This window comes from Chiloscyllium plagiosum, unplaced genomic scaffold (assembly GCF_037043375.1).
Source record: "Chiloscyllium plagiosum isolate Xiang-an unplaced genomic scaffold, Cpla_swu_hap1 HiC_scaffold_16, whole genome shotgun sequence".
Lineage (NCBI taxonomy): Eukaryota > Metazoa > Chordata > Chondrichthyes > Orectolobiformes > Hemiscylliidae > Chiloscyllium > Chiloscyllium plagiosum.
Window position 1 is genome coordinate 35,900,985 of NW_028270154.1, and position 19,422 is coordinate 35,920,406.

The following is a 19,422-nucleotide window of genomic DNA, read 5'->3' on the forward strand; positions in this document are numbered from 1 at the left end:
GTCTTAATGCATGAACATTTGAGGTAAGGTAGACAATGGACAATGCAAATCAAGGTAAATGAATATTATCTCATCGCCATCATAGAAACATGATTAAAAGATCAAAACTGGGAACTTAACATTCAGGGATATTTGATCTTTCAAAGAGACGGAGGGATGGTGGGATGCCGTTGTTAATAAGAGGTGAAATGAGGACAGTTGTGAAAGATGATCTAGGCTTCAATGATGTTGAGTTTATTTGGGCAGAGTTAAAAAACAACAATGGAAAGAAGACATTGGTTGAAGTAAGGTATAGACTCCCAAACAACAGCCATTTTGTGAGAAAATCTATAAATTAACAATTAATAGGAGTTTGGAAAAGGAATAAAGCATTAATTATTGGTGACTTTAATCTTCATGTTGATTTTGGGAAATCAAGTTGGAAAGCATAGCAATGACAATTCAAGTAATAAATTAGGGATAGTTTATTAGAGCAATATGTCATGGAGACAACCAGAAAGTACACTATCTTGGATGTGGCAATGAGGCATCTTAATAAATTACCTTAGAATAAAAGTCCCCTGGGAAATAATGATCATAAAAGGATAGAATTTTGTATTCAGTTTGAGAGTGAGAAATTCAGGTTGGAAACAACTGAGTTTAACTTAAAGGGAATTACAATGAAATCAGGTAGAGATAGCTAAAGTGAACTGGGTGGATAGGTTAGCAGGAATGACAATAAGCAAGTAGTTATACACATTTAATGAGGTAATTCATGACTATAAGCAAAAATATATCCCATTAAGGGGGAAAGATTCTAATAGAACAATAAACTAATCATGGCTAAGTCAGGAAGTTAAGGAGAGTATTAAGTTGAAAGAAAAAGCATACCAGAAGACCAAAGTCAATGTCAGCCTCAACGACTGGGATAAGATAAGTATCCAGCAAAGGAGCACCAAAAATGTAATGAAGTTAGAGAAAATAAACTATGAAAGCAAGCTAGTGAAGAATATAAAAACTGACAATAAATATATAAAGATGAAGAGAGAGGTCAAAGTGAACATAAACTACTTGGGAAATGAATTTGGGGAGATGGCTTTGCAGAACAAGAAAATGGCAGAACATTTTAACAGATATTTTGCATCAGTCTTTCCAGTGGAAGATACTTCAAGCATTTCATTAATACTAAAGAATACAGGGGAGAAATTAAATACCATCGCCATCACTAAAGAAGGAGTATTGGACAAACTAACAGGACTTAAGACACACAAGTCCCCCAGCCCTGATGGCTTGCATCCTAGGATCCTAAAAGAGTAGTGTAATAATTATAATGAAGTCAGCCAGATAGACCTCATAGAATATGAGTTCTTTTGGGGCTGTTAATCTGGTCCAATCAGGGATCCCTGGCTGATAGTGTCAGACATCCTGTTCATTCTGGGAGCTGGCTTTGAGGGAGCTGGATCAGTGTCACGGACTGTAAATCAAGGGTGACTTGGTGGTGGAATACCAGCCTTCGTGAAGTTACTTCAGTGGTGACAAGAGAAAAGTATGGTCCTGAAGAAATTCACTCGCAACAGTTGTCTTTGAGGTGCTGTGAGTGTTTCTGGCATCATGCCGTTATTCGAGAAGATTGACTTATTCGATCCTGCTGTGGAAGACTGGGCCCAGTATGTAGAAAGAATGTGATTTTTTTTCCAGGCAAATGACATTGAGGCAAATGAAAAACAATGAGTAATTCTCCTGACAGCTTGTGGACCTGCAGATTTTTTGGTTATTTGGTTATTGAGGCACCAGATACTAAAAACCTTTCAAGAGTTTTTCGGATTTAGTTAAAGAATATTATGACCTCAAGTCTCCTCTAATTCTGAGGTGCTATTGGTTTTAATCAGCAATCCAAGAACCAAGGGAATCCATATCAATGACTGACAGAGGAATGTGACTTTGGTTTAAATTTAATGAGATGCTGAGAGACCGTTTGGCAAATTTACTGTTGATCTTGCTCTTTGTGCACCTTCTCTGCAGCCAATATATTGTATTCTTTGCTCTATTCTATTACCATAATGTATTTTGTATGGTATGATCTGCCAATACTGCATGCAAAACAAAACTTTTCACTATACCTAGGTATGTGACAATAATAAATCAAAATGAATTAAAAATTTAACAAAGTTTAAGTCATGGGAGGCCATGGTATTGGAGGTAGTATATTGGTATAGATAGGGAATTGACTCATGGGCAGAAAACAATGAACGGAGATCAAGGATTCATTTTCAGATTGGCAACTCATGTCTAGTGGGGTTTCACAGGGATCAGTGCTGAGACTGCAGTTATTCACAATGTATATTAATTACTTGGAGGAAAGAAGTGAATGTACTTTAGCCAAATTTGCAAACCACACAAAAATTGATGGAAAGGCATGCTCAGAGAGGATACATACAGTTTACAGGGAGGAATTGATAGGTTAAGTAACTGGGCAAAAAGTTGGCAAATGGAGTATAATGTGGGAAAATGTGAAGTTGGGAGGACAAAAGAACAAAATAGTATTTAAATAGAGAAAATCTACAGAAAGCTGCAACTCAAACGGATTTGTGGGTAGGTGTGCATGAAACACAGAAAATGAGCAGCAGATACAACAGATATTCAGGAACATTAATGGGATGTTGGCTCTTATTTCAAGAGGGTTGGAGTTTAAGAGCAGGAAATCTTCCTGCATCTGTAAAAAGTGAGCAGTTTTGGTCTCCTTATTTAAGGAAAGATATTGTTTCATTGGAGACAGTTCATAGAAGGTTTCCTAGGATGATCGCTAATATGAGGGGATTGTCTTATGAGTAAAGGTTAAACAGGTTGGGACTCTACTCTCTGGAGTTTTGAAGAATGAGGGATGATCACCGTAAAACATATAGGATTTGTAAGGGACTTGGCAGGGTAAATGCTTAGAGCATGTTTCCCTTCATGGAACAGTCTAGGACCAAAGGGCATAGTCTCAGAATAAAGGGGTGCTGATTTAATACTGAGATGAGGAGGAATTTCTTCTCTCAGAAGGTTATGAGTCATTGGAACTCCTTGCCACATAGAGCTGTAGAGGTAGAGTGCTGGTATATATTTAAAGCTGAGACAGATTCTTTATCAGTTGGGGAATCAAAGGTTATGGGGAAAGGGCAGGAGAGTGGATGTGGAATTAGCCATGATACTATTGAATGGTAGAGCAGACTCAAGGAGCTGAACAGCCTTCTCAGTTCCTGTTTCTTAGGTTTTATGGCAGATGTTGCCACTGACATTGATACAGGCAGGTAAAGCTGAAGCTCAGCTGGCTAAGAAAAGGGCTTAGTGGAGATAGGCCAATCAATCTGACACCATCTCAATACACTCTCTTCCCCTGCAGCAAGTAGACATTCATGTGCAGTGGGAATCATGAGCCACATTAGGCAATGTTGACCACTTAATTGTCTCCCGAGTCGAAAGATTACCAGTAAGAAGAATGTTTTCTGTCGACACTCTATGAACTGGCTCTTTTGCTTCTGGTGATTCTCTTCATTTAGTATTAGCTGCAAATAAGATAGATCTGGATTGAATTTGCAAATTGAAAACAAATTTGTGACGCAAATAAGAAATAACAGCAATCCTAATGCAGATTCCAGGAGAAATACTCTCAACTAATACTGGTCAGTCCACCATGTAAATGGGGAGAATGACCCAAAAAGGCTATTGATTCCTTTTCTTCCATTGCAGCAGTATAACACAACATTTAGAAAAGCTTGACATTTTTTTCAGAAAGTGCTGCCCTCCATGACATATTGGTTGAAATGTTTTATATGTTGTTATATGGACTGCAACTTTGGATTGTGTCCAGTTAGATGATCCCAACCAGACGGAAAGAGAAATGAAACACATTTTCCTAATCCACCTGTTTAGAGATATTATTGCACACCTCTGGAACAGGTAGGACTTGAACCAAGGCCTCTGGCTCAGAGGTATTGGCTTTGGTAAATTGAGGTTCAGAAAGGGAATATTAATTCGGGGTTTCTGTTCAGCGCTGTTTACTTGTAAATTAAAACATGAAGGCCACAACTAAATAATATATCATAGTTGGTATCTTGGTTAACGCTGGCTTATTAAAGTTGTACACATTTCGAGTCATACTTAAAAGCTGACCCGGTAGCCCGTGTTTCTCTTGGTGTGGTGAAAGGTGGCGGCCGTTCTGGTGTTGTTGAGAGGTGGGATCATATGGTTAATCATTCCAGCCCAGGTCTAAGCGAAAGGACATAATGCGCAACTTGCTCCCTCTAGAGGGACGAGGAAACGATATAACGTCTTTGAAATCAACCCGATCTCTTTAAAAAAAACGAATCTTATTTTATACCATTGGTAACTAATGACTGTTTTTATTTTACGTATTTTTCGAGAAGGAAATTGAACGTCCCGTCCGTGACTGGGGACTTTGCTCGGTGAAGGCAGAACGCAGGGGGAGGCCGTGGGTTATTAGGAGAGCGATGAGCTGGTTAATGTTCAGCCATACGGCGGGGCCCAGAGTGCTGCATAGTCTCCTTTCCGTGCACTCTAGTGCTGCTTCCCTTAGACTGTCTTCAAAAATGGTACGTACCGGACTGATGCACATTGTGTTCAATGTTGCACTCACTGTGGGAGTGCGGACGCAGCATTCCGCTATCGTCAGTGCCTTTAGAGAAAACGAGGGCCTCGGATAGTCTTGTAGAGAAGTCCCTGTGAATCTGGTTTAATATAGATTACATTTTCACGGGTGAAGGAACTTTTCTTTTGCATCCTTGGCTTTTGTTTTCAATATTTTTTTGCATGTGGGCTGTAGATAACTTGATGGTATTCAACTGGCAGCTGTCAGTTTAATACTACAGACACTAACTTGGCCAGAACTTCAAACGCTTTGCAAGCCAGTCACTGCTGAATGAACTGACCCGGGCCATCATAACGCCAGGGAAGTCTACAATTAGTTTCAGTACTTCTGTGCACAACAACTCTGCCGTTCCTAGTCTTTGCTGGGATGGCTGATCGAAATGCAACACGACGTTAGGATGGGTCAACCTTGGCTGTGATGCTGTGGTTTTTTTTGTGTAAACTGATGCACAGAGAAGTTACTATTCTCTATGACTGTGGAGCCTCCTTGACCTCCCTTGGACACAATCAACCACAGCGTTTTTCTCCAAGGGACCTCTTCTTCTGCTTTCTAGTTGTTCCACTCTTGCCTGTCTTTTCATAGGCAAATTATTTTCAATAATTGTTTTGTTTTCTCCTACTGCAACCTATCCTTTTGAGTCCTTTTGAGAATCTATTCTTCTTCCTTCCTTCCTTCCTTCCATATGTGATTTGCTTTGCTACAGCATCTGTAGTCTTACAGTATCTTTGGCTGATTCGGATGATGTTTAACTATACTATCTCTTCATTGCCTGTCCTCCCCCATTCCACTCTTACTGTATTTCTGGACTGTCTGATATCCAAGCATGTGTGAATAAAGTCATTATCTTCAGCCCTGTCACAAACTTGTACTCTTGCTATTAATTCCAGACTATGCTTTTAAACTTACTTACAAATGAGAATTGATGGCATTTATTGTCCAATGTTGCACTGAACTTAAATATTTAAGTATAAAAATATTATTATTTGACAAAAAATAAAGAATGCTCTATTTTAAATGGAAAGTAAAATACATAGAATAATTCAAAGAAACATACAGATGAGTGACCTGTAGATTGCAGAATTAATAAGCTGTTAACCCTGAAAAGCTACAACACAAAAGGTACAGTGTACTCTAAATGAATGTCATCTTTCCCATTTCAAAAGGAGTAAATCTGATTGGGTGCAGAATCAAGTTTTGTTCATTCTTGGTCTGGAACAATGCTTAGGCTCCCACATAATTATCCAAATTATTACCCTTCTTACTCCTGATTGATCAGTATTAGCTTTAATCTCTAATTGTTTGGATAGATTGTTGAGAGTAGTTTATGGAAGTGAGCTTTCTCACTTTACCTCACACACATGGAGTGGTACTTCAGGAGTTAATTAAACCCTACTGCCTTGCCCTTTTGGAGGGAGATGCCTGATGCACTTTACGGTTTTCCATGTGTTAGTCTGCATAACATATACTACAAAGAGTTGGTTCCTGCTCAGACAGGTGTCTTGAAGTTTACTAATAATATGAGCTATTTAAACAGCTAAAATATAGAGTCATAGTGTATAGCATGAAAACAGACTCTTTGGTCCAACTCGTCCATGCCGACCAGATGTCCTAAACTAATCTAGTCCCATTTACCAGTACTTTGCCATATCCCTCCAAACCCTTCCTATTCATGTACCTATCCTTTTTAATGTTGTAATTGTACCAGCCTCCACCACTTCCTCTGGCAGCTCATTTCATATATGCACCGCCCTCTGCTTGAAAAAGTTGGCCCGTAGGTCCCTTTTAAAGCTTGCCCCTAAGCCTTTGCCCGCTAGTTTTGGACTCTCCCAACCCAGGGAAAAGACCTTGCCTATTTACTTTTTCCATGCCCTTCATGATTTTATAAACTTCTGTAAGGTTACCCCTCAGCCTCTGACGCTCCAAGGGAAAACAGCCCTAGTCTATTCAGCCTTTTCCTAGAGCTCAAACCCTCCAACCTTGGCAGCATCCTTTGTAGATCTTTTCTGAACTCTTTCAAGTTTCACAACCTCCTTCCTATAGGGGGGAGTCTAGAATTGCACACAATATTACAAAAGTGGCCTAACCAAAGTCCTGTACAGCCACAACATGACCTCTCAACTCCTATACTCAGTGCTCTGACCAATAAAAGAAAGCATTCTAAACACCTTCACTATCATATCTACCTGCAACTCCGCTTTCAAGGAACTATGACCCTGCACTCCAAGGTCTATTTGTTTAGCAACTCTCAAACTTGCACATGTAATCTGAGTTCTGTGCTTACTGATGTTAGTGTATGTTACATACATGCATCTGACTAATTGAAAATATTAACTGACTGCTGAATATATTGAATCTAACATGGGTGACCGTTTACAATGGAAATGAGGCAAGTTTCATTCTTTTGGTGTGTGTTGTGAACTCCCTTCCTGAAAAGGCTGTGAAAATAGAGCCTTTCAAGGTTTCTAAGGCTGAGATGGGTGGATTCTTGGTGAGCAGGCAGGATTGCAGAGTTGGGGGTTAATTTCAGGGAATGTGGATTGAGGTTATAATCAGATCAATGGCAATTTTATTAAATGGTGGAGCAGGCCTGAGGGACTGAATGGCCTATATCTGTTTTTTTATTGCGATTACACAGAGTGGATATCTCTCTCTATATATATCATATGACATGTCTTAAAGATACAGGACTATCTGGGAAGAACCAATTCCATAAAACAATAAATCCTAAGGGATTTTTACACCCTGAGATGGAATATACGATTTTGCTTCTCATAGTTTGAACCCCAGGTTCTATCTTTCACAAATCCACTACTTTCATGATAACTAGATGCATTTGAAATTGGATTAAGACATTGCAGTTAATCAATGACCATTGAACACTTTACACTTGACTGTATTAAGCTTTCTGATGAATGGCTCTTGCCCGAAGCGTCAATTCTCCTGCTCCTCAGATGCTACCTGACCTGTTTTTTTCTTCACTTTCTTCTGTATTAAGCTTTATTTGGCCACCTCAGTAATTAAGATGAAAAGACAACATCATATTGAAACCCAATAATGAACATATTTGTGAAAATTTAGCATCCTGTGATGCATTGTGATTTCAAAAGAATCAAAATTTTGAGTCCACTTGATTTTGAAGGTGTGAAGCTATCACTTACAGGCAGTTCTAGGTTCAGAAGTCAATTTTACAGTTTGAACTTCTGTTTTATCCAGTACCCATCTGTGATCCGGCTCCCACAGTACTTCTGATGTGACCATTGTTTGTTGGCTAAGTGTTTATTGCAGGGCATTGAGAGAGGCAGTTAGGAATGGGCTATAATTGTTGGCCCAGCCAGTGATGCCTACATTCCATGGGATGTTTTTGGAGGATGGCACAGGCCAGGAGCTCAGGGTACTGTATTGGACACTTGATCTCCCATGGTCTGGCGATCCTGAAACTGCTGGATTATTGAGCTGCAAGTTTGTTAGTTGAATTCTGTTTAAGATTATGCCATCTTGTGGTGATTTTAAGATAATGCAGCAGAGCAAAGGCTTTTATTGCTGAATCATTTACATGCTCTGTCAAATGTGTCCATGATCTGCAAAAAATGATTCATAACCTTATTTAACTGTTAAAAGTTTGTGAATTCACAGTTTTAATAAGTGTAAAATATCTGAATGCACGCTAACTTTGTAAGCTAGACCATCTCCTTGGGCATTGTGTTGTCATTTCTGCTCTCCTTTTTAATAAAAGTTGACCCCTTTATGATTTGCACATTAACTTATTTTCCTTTCTAAAGTAGTTGAATAAGTTGTCTCCTCCGAAGTTGTGGAGAAAATGAGGACTGCAGATACTGGAGATCAGAGCTGAAAATGTGTTGCTGGAAAAGCGCAGCAGGTCAGGCAGCATCCAAGGAGCAGGAGAATCGACATTTCGGGCATGAGCCATTCCTGAAGAAGGGCTCATGCCCGAAACGTCGATTCTCCTGCTCATTGGATGCTGCCTGACCTGCTGCGCTTTTCCTCCAAAGTTGTGCCCATCTTTCCTGCAATTTCTTGTTTAATTATCCTTCAGCAGGATTTTGTCACTGCATTGAAATGGCTGCAGTCTAAAATACCATTGGCAACCCTTGTAACTGTAATGTTGTTTTCCTCTTTGATTACCTTGACTATAATCCAGCTTCTGAAACAGTTGATCTCAATCCTTCACCAATGCTTCTTCTCCATTGCTCAGCTGAGGCATACATGTTTGGTTCCTCTCTTCCCTCCAGATATAACCGGACTGTGATGAATTGTTTTCACTTTATTTTCGCACAGATACTTGCAATGGGTGAACATTTTAATTAATTGCAGTGTTGGCAGTGTGAAACTTTAGTTCCTTCTCAAGCCTAATGTGGAGAAACCATTGCCTTGTCATGTCAAAGAAGGTAACATGGCATTAAGGTTCAAATGGAATGTCATTTTATGTTTTTTCTTTTTCATTATACACAATCCTTAATGTTACTAAACATTCTTATTTATATCTTTATAAATTACTATTACAACATTTGCCATTTTGTTTTATAAATTACTGTAAACTTAACGAAGTAGGCAATGCTCATAATACCTTGTGCTTGACGTTCTTTTAGGCTTCACAGTCCCAGTGGTTAACTCCAGAGGAAAGGGAACAACTTCTTCCAGAATTAAAAGCAGCTGGATGGGGGCAAGTTGAAGACCGGGATGCCCTTTTTAAAGAATTTTCTTTCAAGAATTTTAACCAGGTACAGTATTTTTGTAATGTAAAATAGTTAGCATGGCTTAACTGTAATCTTCTCAACAAACATTGAATTTCTGCCAGAGGGAAAAAGAACAGAATTTTATTATTTGGGTTTGATGAGCAGCTTCAAGTCTCTCTGAACAGCTTTGAGTGAATCATTCAGTAGTCACTAGAATGAAATGAATAATGTCTTGTATCGAAAGAATGTGAGATTGAAATTCATTCTGATAATTACAGTGAAAAATTAAGTCTGAAAACAGGTGATTTGAGATTTTTATTTGTGGTAAAACTTATTGGAAAATCAGCCTAAAGGTTCTTTGTAGCTGAGAAGCTTTATACAATGGAGAACCTCCAGCTTTTGGATTTAAAATTAACTAAAACCAATGGAATGAAAATCTTCTCTCATTTGTATTAGTGGTTGCTGTTGGCTGATGAGCTCCATGCATCTTGCCTTATTGGCTAATCTCAACGTGTGTTACATCCAGCTGCAGTATTCTGTGATGATGGGAAGAAATGCACCTAGTTGTACTCTTCATTCCTGTTTGAACATAGGAGTCTGCAGCAAAAGGAAAGATTGAACTCCGCTCATTTGGAGTCATTAGAGGAAACTTAAGTTTTTTTTTCTGCTCAGATTAGGCAAGTTATTGGAGGGTTGAGTTTGCCAGTGGATCTTTAACTGACTGAATTGTTTGTAGCTTCAAGCAAAGTTAGATTTTAAAAAAGGTTTCTTACCTCTGTTTCTTGTGAACTTTATTAATTATTTGTGTTTCAAAGTCTTAATGGCATATGTGGCGTATATGATCAAGTATCAAATTTGGCTCTAATTATCAATGTCATTCAGAATGGGACATAGAATCATACAGCATGGAAACAGGTCCCTTGTCCAACTTGTCCATGTTAACCAGGTTTCCTAAACTGAACAAGTCCCATTTGCCCGTGTTTGGCCCATATCTTTCTAAACCTTTCCTATCCATGTACATGTCTAAATGTCTTTAAATGTTGTAATTGCACTCATCTTTATGACCTCCTCTGGAAACTCATTCCATATATATATATATATACACCACCCTCTTTGAAAATATTGCCCCTCAGGTCTTCTTTGAGTCTTGCGCTTCTCACCTTAAATATATGCCCTTGAATGTTATCAGATATTTCTTGTTCCTGGAATTGGTACTAGCTGCAGTAGCACATACTGTTAAACTGAATGTAACTTGGCTGTTCATGGAAATATACACCTTTTTACAGTATTGCAGAAAGACATTTCCAGGATGTTGGTCCTATATAATTGAACTGCCCTTTGATATTCCTTTTGCATTTAAGACATATCTTCACGTATATACCAGGAGTAAAGGTGATACTTTATCTTTATCTCAACAATTCTGCACCTAATAAATAGTCTATAATCGAAAGACAAAACATTAAAATCTCCGGCTAAAAAGGTTGGTGGGGTTATTGGATAAAACTGGGGTCATTCATATCTCTTCACAGATGGAAATATTTTGCATCAGTATTTACTGTGGAAAAGGATATGGAAGATATAGACTGTAGGGAAATAGATGGTGACACCTTGCAAAATATTCATATTCCAGAGGAGGAAGTGCTGGATGTCTTGAAACGCATAAAGATGGATAAATCCCCAGGACCTCATCAGGTGTACCCTAGAACTCTGTGGGAAGCCAGAGAAGTGATTGCTGGGCCTCTTGCTGAGAGATTTGTATCATCGATAGTCACAGGTGAGGTGCCGGAAGACTAGACGTTGGCTAACGTGGTGCCACTGTTTAAGAAGGGTAGTAAGGTCAAGCCAGGGAACTATAGACCAGTGAGCCTGACGTTAGTAGTGGGCAAGTTGTTGGAGGGAATCCTGAGGGACAGGATGTACATGTATTTGGAAAGGCAAGGACTGATTAGGGATAGTCAACATGGCTTTGTGCGTGGGAAATCATGTCTCACAAACTTGATTGAGTTTTTTGAAGAAGTAACAAAGAGGATTAATGAGGGCAAAGCCGTAGATATGATCTATGTGTACTTAAGTAAGGCGTTTGACAAGGTTCCCCATGGGAGACTGATTCGCAAGGTTAGGTCTCACAGAATAAAGGGAGAACTATCCATTTGGATACAGAACTGGCTCAAATATAGAAGACAAAGGGTGGTGGTGGAGAGTTGTTTTTCAGACTGGAGGCCTATGACCAGTGGAGTGCTGGGTCCTCTACTTTTTGTTATTTATATAAATGATTTGGATGGGAGTATAAGAGGTACAGTTAGTAAGTTTGCAGATGACACAAAAATAGGAGGTATAGTGGACAGAGAAGAGGGTTACCTCAGATTACAATAGGATTTTGATCAGATCGGCCAATGGGCCGAGAAGTGGCTGATGGAGTTTAACTCAGGTAAATGCGAGGTGCTGCATTTTGGGAAAGCAAATCTTAGCAGGACTTATACGCTTAATGGTAAGGTCCTAGAGAGTGTTGCTGAACAAAGAGACCTTGGAGTGTAGGTTTATAGCTCCTTGAAAGTGGAGTCGCAGGTAGGTAGGATAGTGAAGAAAGCATTTGGTATGCTTTCCTTTATTGGTCAGAGTATTGGTACAGGCGTTGGGCGGTCATGTTGCAGCTGGACAAGGCATTGGTTAGGCCACTGTTGGAATATTATGTGCAATTCTGGTCTCCTTCCTATCGGAAAAAAACTTGAAAGCGTTCAGAAAAGACTTACAAGGATGTTGTCAGGATTGGAGGATTTGAGCTATAGGGAGAGGCTGAACAGGCTGGGGCTGTTTTCCCTGATGCTGAGGCTGAGGGGTGACCTTATAGAGGTTTACAAAATTATGAAAGGCGTGGATAGGGTAAATAGGCAAAGTCTTTTCCCTGGGGTTGGGGAGTCCAGAACTAGTGGGCATAGGTTTAGGGTGAGAGGGGAAAGATATAAAAGAGACCTCAGGGGCAACAATTGGTGCAACTGCAACATTTAGAAGGCATTTGGATTGTTTTATGAATAGGAAGGGTTTGGAGGAATATGGGCCAGGTGTTGGCAGGCGGGACTACATTGGGTTGGGATATTTGGTTGGCATGGACGGGTTGGACCGAACGGTCTGTTTCCATATTGTTCGTCTCTATGACTCCAGTAGACATTCATATTTTCGAAATATTGAATGGTATGTTCATATGAAAGAAATAAGACTGATTCAGCACACATACTTGCATGTTTTGCTGAGTTTTATTTTCTAACCTAGCTATGGTAGATGAAATAAAATGGAACACATGTTGTACAAGTCTTTATCTCAGCTACGGCAAAATTAGATTAATAGAAGATATTTTAAAGATTCTGTTTCAAATTACTTTACAATTAAGCCTTGCAAACAAAACTTAAGACTGCAAATTTAATGTATTTAAAGACTGATACTGATATACTCTGTAAACTGGCTTGGTTGGGGGTGGGGGGGGAGGATCTTTGGTGATTGGATGGTTGCTAGCATCACATAACATGAAGAAAAAGCTGGTGGAAAGTTGTATGCAGTACAATAACCAGGACCCAAACTGCGTAAATCTTGATGCAGAAAAAAATGAAGTCAGCAGCATACTGGAGATAGCACACTTCATACAGTTCTGTTTACCACATTACAGGAAGGATGTGATCATATTAGAGAGGGCACAGAAGATATTGTGAGAATATTTCCAGGAATTGAATATTATAGCTATGAACAAAGATTTGGATAGATTAGGGTTAATTTCTGTAAAATACCAGAAACTAAGGGTGGTATGAGTATACCTCCAACGGGATGTTTTACTTGATGTAACAGTCCTTCTTTAATCCTCAGTCACATAGGAAACTGTGTATGAATATCATAGTGTTGAAGAATCCGTGCTTCTAGCAGGGTGCCATGCTTCATGTGATCTGAGGCAAAATTGTGTTTTTTCTTTCCTTATTCATTCACAGGATGTGAGTATTGCTGGCTAGATCAGTATTTATTGACCATCCCTAAGGGTTGCCCAACCCAGAGGGTTGTTGAGAGTTAACTACGTTGCTATTGGGTTGGAGTCACATGAAAGGACATTAGTTAACCAGATAGGTTTCTCGACAATCGACACTGGTTTCATGGTCATCATTAGACTCTTAATTCCAGACTTGTACTGATGTCAAATCTCACCATCTGCTATGGCGGGATTTGAATCTGGGTCCCTGAAACATTACCAGGGTGTCTGGACTAACAGTCCAGTAATGATACCACTGGACCAACGCCTTGCCAAATGTGTATGAAACCTTTATAGCCTCAGGTTACATGTGATGGTACAATGGTGATATCATGAATGTGTCTAGTAAAGGTACACTGACCATGTGACATAGCACAACAAAGTTCTAATTGCGGTGTGCAAATTATGAAGACCTAATAGAGAAAGGAGAGATCAATAATACAGGGACATATTTTTAAAGTAATTGGCAGTTGTAGTAGAGAGAATTGAGAATTTTTGTTATTGGTGGTATTGAATTTGCTGCCCGAAAGGTTGGTAGAGGCAGAAAAACTTATTTGGTAAAAATACTTGAATAATATTTCTGCCTTTTTAAAAATTACGCCTATTTTTCTAATGAGTTTGTTCAGACATGTCATTGCACACATCTGGAGCAGGTGGAATTGAACCTGGGCTTCCTGGTCCACGGGTAGGGACACTACCATCGCACCACTACAATGGTGTCTTAAATTTTGCAGGAATTGAATGACTAGGTCAGATTAATTGATTTGCATAAATGTCCTAAGTCCATTAAGTTAGCTCTATCAACCTGTCTGATACCTGTGCCATCTCTCTGGCTGTCTCCTTGCTCCTCAGACAGGAAGATGCTGGGATTTGTAACTTTTATACAGCTTGTCACCTCTCGCCTCCAATTCTAGAATCCAGTGGAATATTTATAAGCAGCTTTGACTCCGCCTCCTCATTTTAGTAATACTGCTCTGTGAGATCATTTTAATCTAAATTTGAACCTGGGCCTACCTCTTTTATTTAGGGTAAAATAGAGGAATAAAGTGACCGGCCCTGAATCCGACCTGATGACAAGATGGGTAGTTTGGTTGATAAGGTTAAGTGGGGGTGAGGAGCAAGTTAGTTTACTGAGGAAATGGTGTGAAATGTTCACACTTGTAGACATTGACAGAATCATCTCTGCTACCTATGTCTTAGTCCCCATATCTCAGGGCGGTGTGAGGAATATCTGATTTTGGAAACAGTTATACTCTAAACTCTTTATTTCATGATAGAATGGAATTGGGTGGCTAAAAGATAGATAATTAACGTACTTAACTTGCTGCAAGACCCATGTGGTTCACTGTGGAGATGGTGCTATGGTGATGGGCTTTGAGACAATGGCATGGCAAAATGTTGTAATGTTGCCTTAAAGTCCTTTCTAAGATATCAATGAACCTGATGGAAATGTGTCAGTCTATTGGAATCTGAGTGAGAAAGGCAGCTAGGCAGTCTTTTTCACCAGATAAAATTACTTTGGGGAGCTCATTTTTTCAGGTTGAACATATCTAGATTGTGAGGAGTTAAACTGGGGTGGAGGATACACCTAGGTTTCTTCAGAGGGAGGAATCTCCAGGGTAACCCTCACTTTGAAAATCAGTTCAGAGATTAGATATTATCTGGATAGAAAAGGAAAAATGAAGCAAGTCACCCAGAGCAGTGTATCTCTGAGATAGTTCTCAGGGACTGAAGTGCCCATTTAAGAGACAGAGTAAATTGGAACAATAGAGGGGAATTGTTGCTCATTTTAAAAGTTAAAACTAGTTTTAGTAATCTAAAGTTTAAATTACAGACAAAGTTATGATTTAATCAATGTTGTTTTTGAACTTGATTGTTACAGTTAAAGTCTTAAAACTTAAAATCTTGCCACATGATCCTCACTGTCACTGCAATTCTAAAATCTTTGTCAAAGCGTTTGGTCTCCACATGGATATTATCAATAGCTACATTCCTTCTCAAATGTCATTACTGTCGACTAACATGCAATCCCAAGTAAATAATATGCAGAACAAGAAAAATTTTTAAAAGTCTGCTGCTATTATCAGGTATGATTGATTTATAAATGTGTTTTATTCTATCAACATTTTTAATTCAAATCTATTGAGTTTCTTTGTGACAAAGCAGGTAATCTGTGAACAAATCAGGATATGCTGGTGTTACGTTTTTTAAAAAAAGGTCTTCTCATATTTGACTCTTAATGTTAGCAAGCTTCTGAAATACCTTGGGGCTTTCTTTAGCGTCACAATAACTGTTGTACATAGCTTGATAATGAGACACTTGCATTTTATAACGCTTTACTTTTGGACATCTCAAAGCATTTTACAACCAATAAAGAGCTTTTTGAAGTGTATTCACAGTTGCAGTGTAGGAATAAATGTTCTGGACATCGAGGGCAACTCCTCTGCACTTCTTTAAAATACTGCCGTGGAATCTTTTTTATCCATCCAAGAAAGAACACAGGCCATGGTTTCACATCGCCTCTGAAAGGTACTGGAATGGAATCTCAAACTTGAGTGTTGTGATTGAGCCCAGTCCATGTGACTCAGAAATGACAGTGATACCAACGGAGCCAGACTGAGGGAGTGAAAGGAAAAATGTTTGTCTTCAAGTTCTTTCATTAGAATATCACGTCGCCATCACTGGTCAAACCATCAGTTGCAGGGGGAGTCAGACATTTTGCAAGCATGGGAATTTCAAAAGGATTAGCTGTCTTTAGATTTTTTATTCCCCATGGCAAATTGTTTCAGGATTTTGTGATAGGAAATAAATATCTGAGGCTTGCAGGAAATGGCTGTGAATATCATAAATATCCATGTAGCCACTGAAGTAGAACCCTTCCTAAATTTTGATCATGCCAGAAAATAAAACCGAAGTGATACATCTGTGGAATGCATTGGCTTTCTAGTAATGTGTTAAGAGTTTGAAAAATTAAACTCTGTCTGCATATGTGGCAAGACAGATGTATTTATATAATGTATTATCAAAATGATTCCATATGAATAAATTATTCTTGTCCTGTATAGTTACCTTTTTCTTTGTAGATAAGCTTGCATACAATTCTCAGGGTCCCATAAACAACCTTAGTTCTAGAATCACAGGTAACGTACCTTGTGCACATGTTTGATTAAATATGCTTCTTGGTTTAAGATTGAAATTGCCGGGGAAATTTGAGATGGATGTAGTCTAATCCAACCTTGCATATGTGGCGATAGAGAAATTGTAAAAGCTAAGATTGTTCAGGAGCAGAGCTGCTCTTCTATAGACCTGTGGTAAAACCATGTTTTATATTGAAAAATTCATTCATTCACTCTTACTCATTCCCTCCCTCTATGCTGGAACCTTTGACCAACTGTAGCCTACAAATTCTAATTCCATTAACGAAAATCGGGCTGTCCAGGAGAATCCATCAAGGACAATAGCCTTAGAGGAATATAAATAACTCCACCCCCTAATCCACTCATAAGGTATCCAAATATCAGCTGTTTTAGAGTCACAGAGTCATAGAGATATACAGAACAGAAACAGACCTTTCGGTCCAACTCGTCCATGCTGACTAGATATCCTAACCTAATCTAGTCCCACTTGACAGCATCTGGCCAATATGCCTCTAAACCCTTCCTATTCAGATACCTTGTAAATGTTGTAATTATTCCAGCCTCCACCATTTCCTCTGGCAGCTCTAAACCTTTAGATGCCATTTCTTCACACAATGGATCCTGGCTGTGAAAGGAACTCTTCCAACCATTAATCTGGAATTGGTTTGCTGTGATAATCTTTGGGTAATCAGGAGGTGAGAGGGAGGGTGATATTTTCTCCAGATCGGGGAATAGAACTTGTAGGGACACTGGAGAAGCACTCTCTCTTTTTCCCAGTGTCTGTCCTGCAAGCTTGAACTCTGCCTTCTTTTATTAGCTGTATGTCATGGGTAGCATTCGAAAGGCAAGTAGAAGTATTCCATCAGCGTTTTTAAATTTTTCGTTATTTAAATCATTCATATCCATACATGATTGACTTTTCTACTCTGGAATTTTAAACAACTTAATATATCTTTCCAATTTGTAATTTACATGTCTATAGCAATGTTTGTGAATTATCGGATGCATAAGGGTTAGTGTTCTTATTATTTTTATTTATGTTTGGTTATGAGTATGGGAAGTACTGCTCCTGTTTTAAACACTGCAGGAAAGCTTTACAGTCAGAGTGATAAACTAGTTAAACATCCAATGAATTAGCAAGCAAATCCTTTTTATAAGAAGTTAAGGGAGTGGAGAAAGAACAGAGGCATCCTGACTCTTCTCACCTGGAACAAATGATGCATGGCTGAAGTATATCTGTGAGTTATTTGGCCTATTGTCTGTGATAGCTGTGAAAGAGCTGTCCAGTCTAATCCCAGTCTCTGGATTTTGCTGCAATCCATGGGGTTTGCAGCAGTTTGCATATCCAAACATGTTTTAGATACAGTAGTGTTTCTGCATGTATTATCATTTCAAGCAGAGAGCTACAAAACTTTCTTCCATGCTCTGGGTGAAAATAATTCTTCTCCTATCCAATCCTTCTACCACTTACTTTAAATCTATGTTCTTTACCTATTGGTCACTTTCTGTCAGTATGTGTCTTTGAAGACATCAACAGGCTGACTTGTTCCATTGAGCAAAGGATGCATGCTAGTGTAGTATGGTGCTGAACTGTGCAGTCTTGAGCAGAACAGTTTTTGTTTCTTTGTCTGTGTTGAGTTAACTTGGACAGCCAAGGCTGAAACAATCACAGAGAATACTCAACTGTGGAGCATCTGTGGAAAAGGAAATAGTTACTGTTTCAGTATTTCCACTCAAAAACATTAACTCTTGTTTCATTCTCCACAGGTCCTGCCAGGTCTGAGTTTCTCCGATATTTTCTTTATTTTAGATTTCCAGTATCCACAGCATTGTGCTTTTCTAACCACAGAAAGGTACTTCGGTTGACTCTGCGTTTTCCGAATGCAGACTTTTATCCTGATTGCCATTTAAAAACTTTTACTCCAATTTGTACTGGCATAATTGAATTGTCTGCTGTCCATCTTCAGTTGCACCTCTGCCTGGTTGAGATAACAAGGCTTTTTGAATTACTGACCTCAGAATGGTTTTAAAATAACATTCTGTAACCTTTCAGGTTAATTTTTTTTGTCTTGTTCATTGCTTAAAGTATCAATATGTCTATGTTATGAAAGGAAACGAAGCCACGAGGCTCTCATTTTAGACAAATGTGGTCTTGGCAAGTGAATCTTTTGCTAATTATCAAAGGCAGGGTGATGATTGGTTGCAGGTGTAACCCACATGAATGGTATTTGACCCTTCACCTTAAGCTAAATAAATTTGCTAATGTTAATCAGGGTTTTGTTAAATTATAGAGACTAATAATAAAAGTATGATAAACTTTTTTTTCATATGGGCATAAACTATTTTAACCATTCTCAGTACAACTTGAAAAGATTTGAATTTGTTTTGGAAAAGACCTTGCAGTTTTTGATAAATCCTCTTCCAGATAGAGTATTCTGACATTTAGAACACTGTTGCATACATTTTGGGTGTCTTCTTGAAGTCGTAATTCCATCTTACCCTTATTGTTTGCTACTCTCCTTGCCAATATTTTCAATGCATTACAAAGCTGAAGGCAATGAGTTTTCATTCTATGTTGTTTTTTTTTTGGCTGATGCTTGTAGAAGCTCACAGGCCAAATTTGACATGTAGGCAAGAGCTCTTTATAATTTTGTTTTACTGTAACTGCTCTTGTCTATTTTAATTAGCTTAAACTAAGTTACATTTTCTTGAAGTTTTAAGCCATAATCTTGTTGATGGCCAATTCCAGTTCCAAGAACTAAAACAACTTGAAGTTGACCAGAAGCTTGAAATTACACTGTCGGAGAATGTACTATAAAATGCGTTTTCAAGTTTTATTTGAAATTTGTCTCTACTGGAAATGTTTTTCATCCTTTTTAAAAATGGAATACCTGGACTAAATAGAGAATTGATACTTAGACATGCACTAGTAGTTTTCACACTTTTGCATAATAATGT

General features: G+C 38.7%; 1 protein-coding gene across 1 annotated transcript in view; it reads left to right on the plus strand.

Moving 5' to 3' along the window:
* The first annotated feature begins 4,240 nt into the window (after window positions 1-4,240).
* LOC122556597 (pterin-4-alpha-carbinolamine dehydratase 2) overlaps window positions 4,241-19,422 on the plus strand; it is a 68,435-nt gene continuing 53,253 nt past the window's right edge. Inside the window, exons 1-2 of the mRNA XM_043703474.2 lie at window positions 4,241-4,571; window positions 9,235-9,366. Of these exons, the coding sequence (XP_043559409.1) occupies window positions 4,470-4,571; window positions 9,235-9,366 (234 nt within the window). The 5' untranslated portion in view covers window positions 4,241-4,469. The remainder of the gene's footprint in view (window positions 4,572-9,234; window positions 9,367-19,422) is intronic.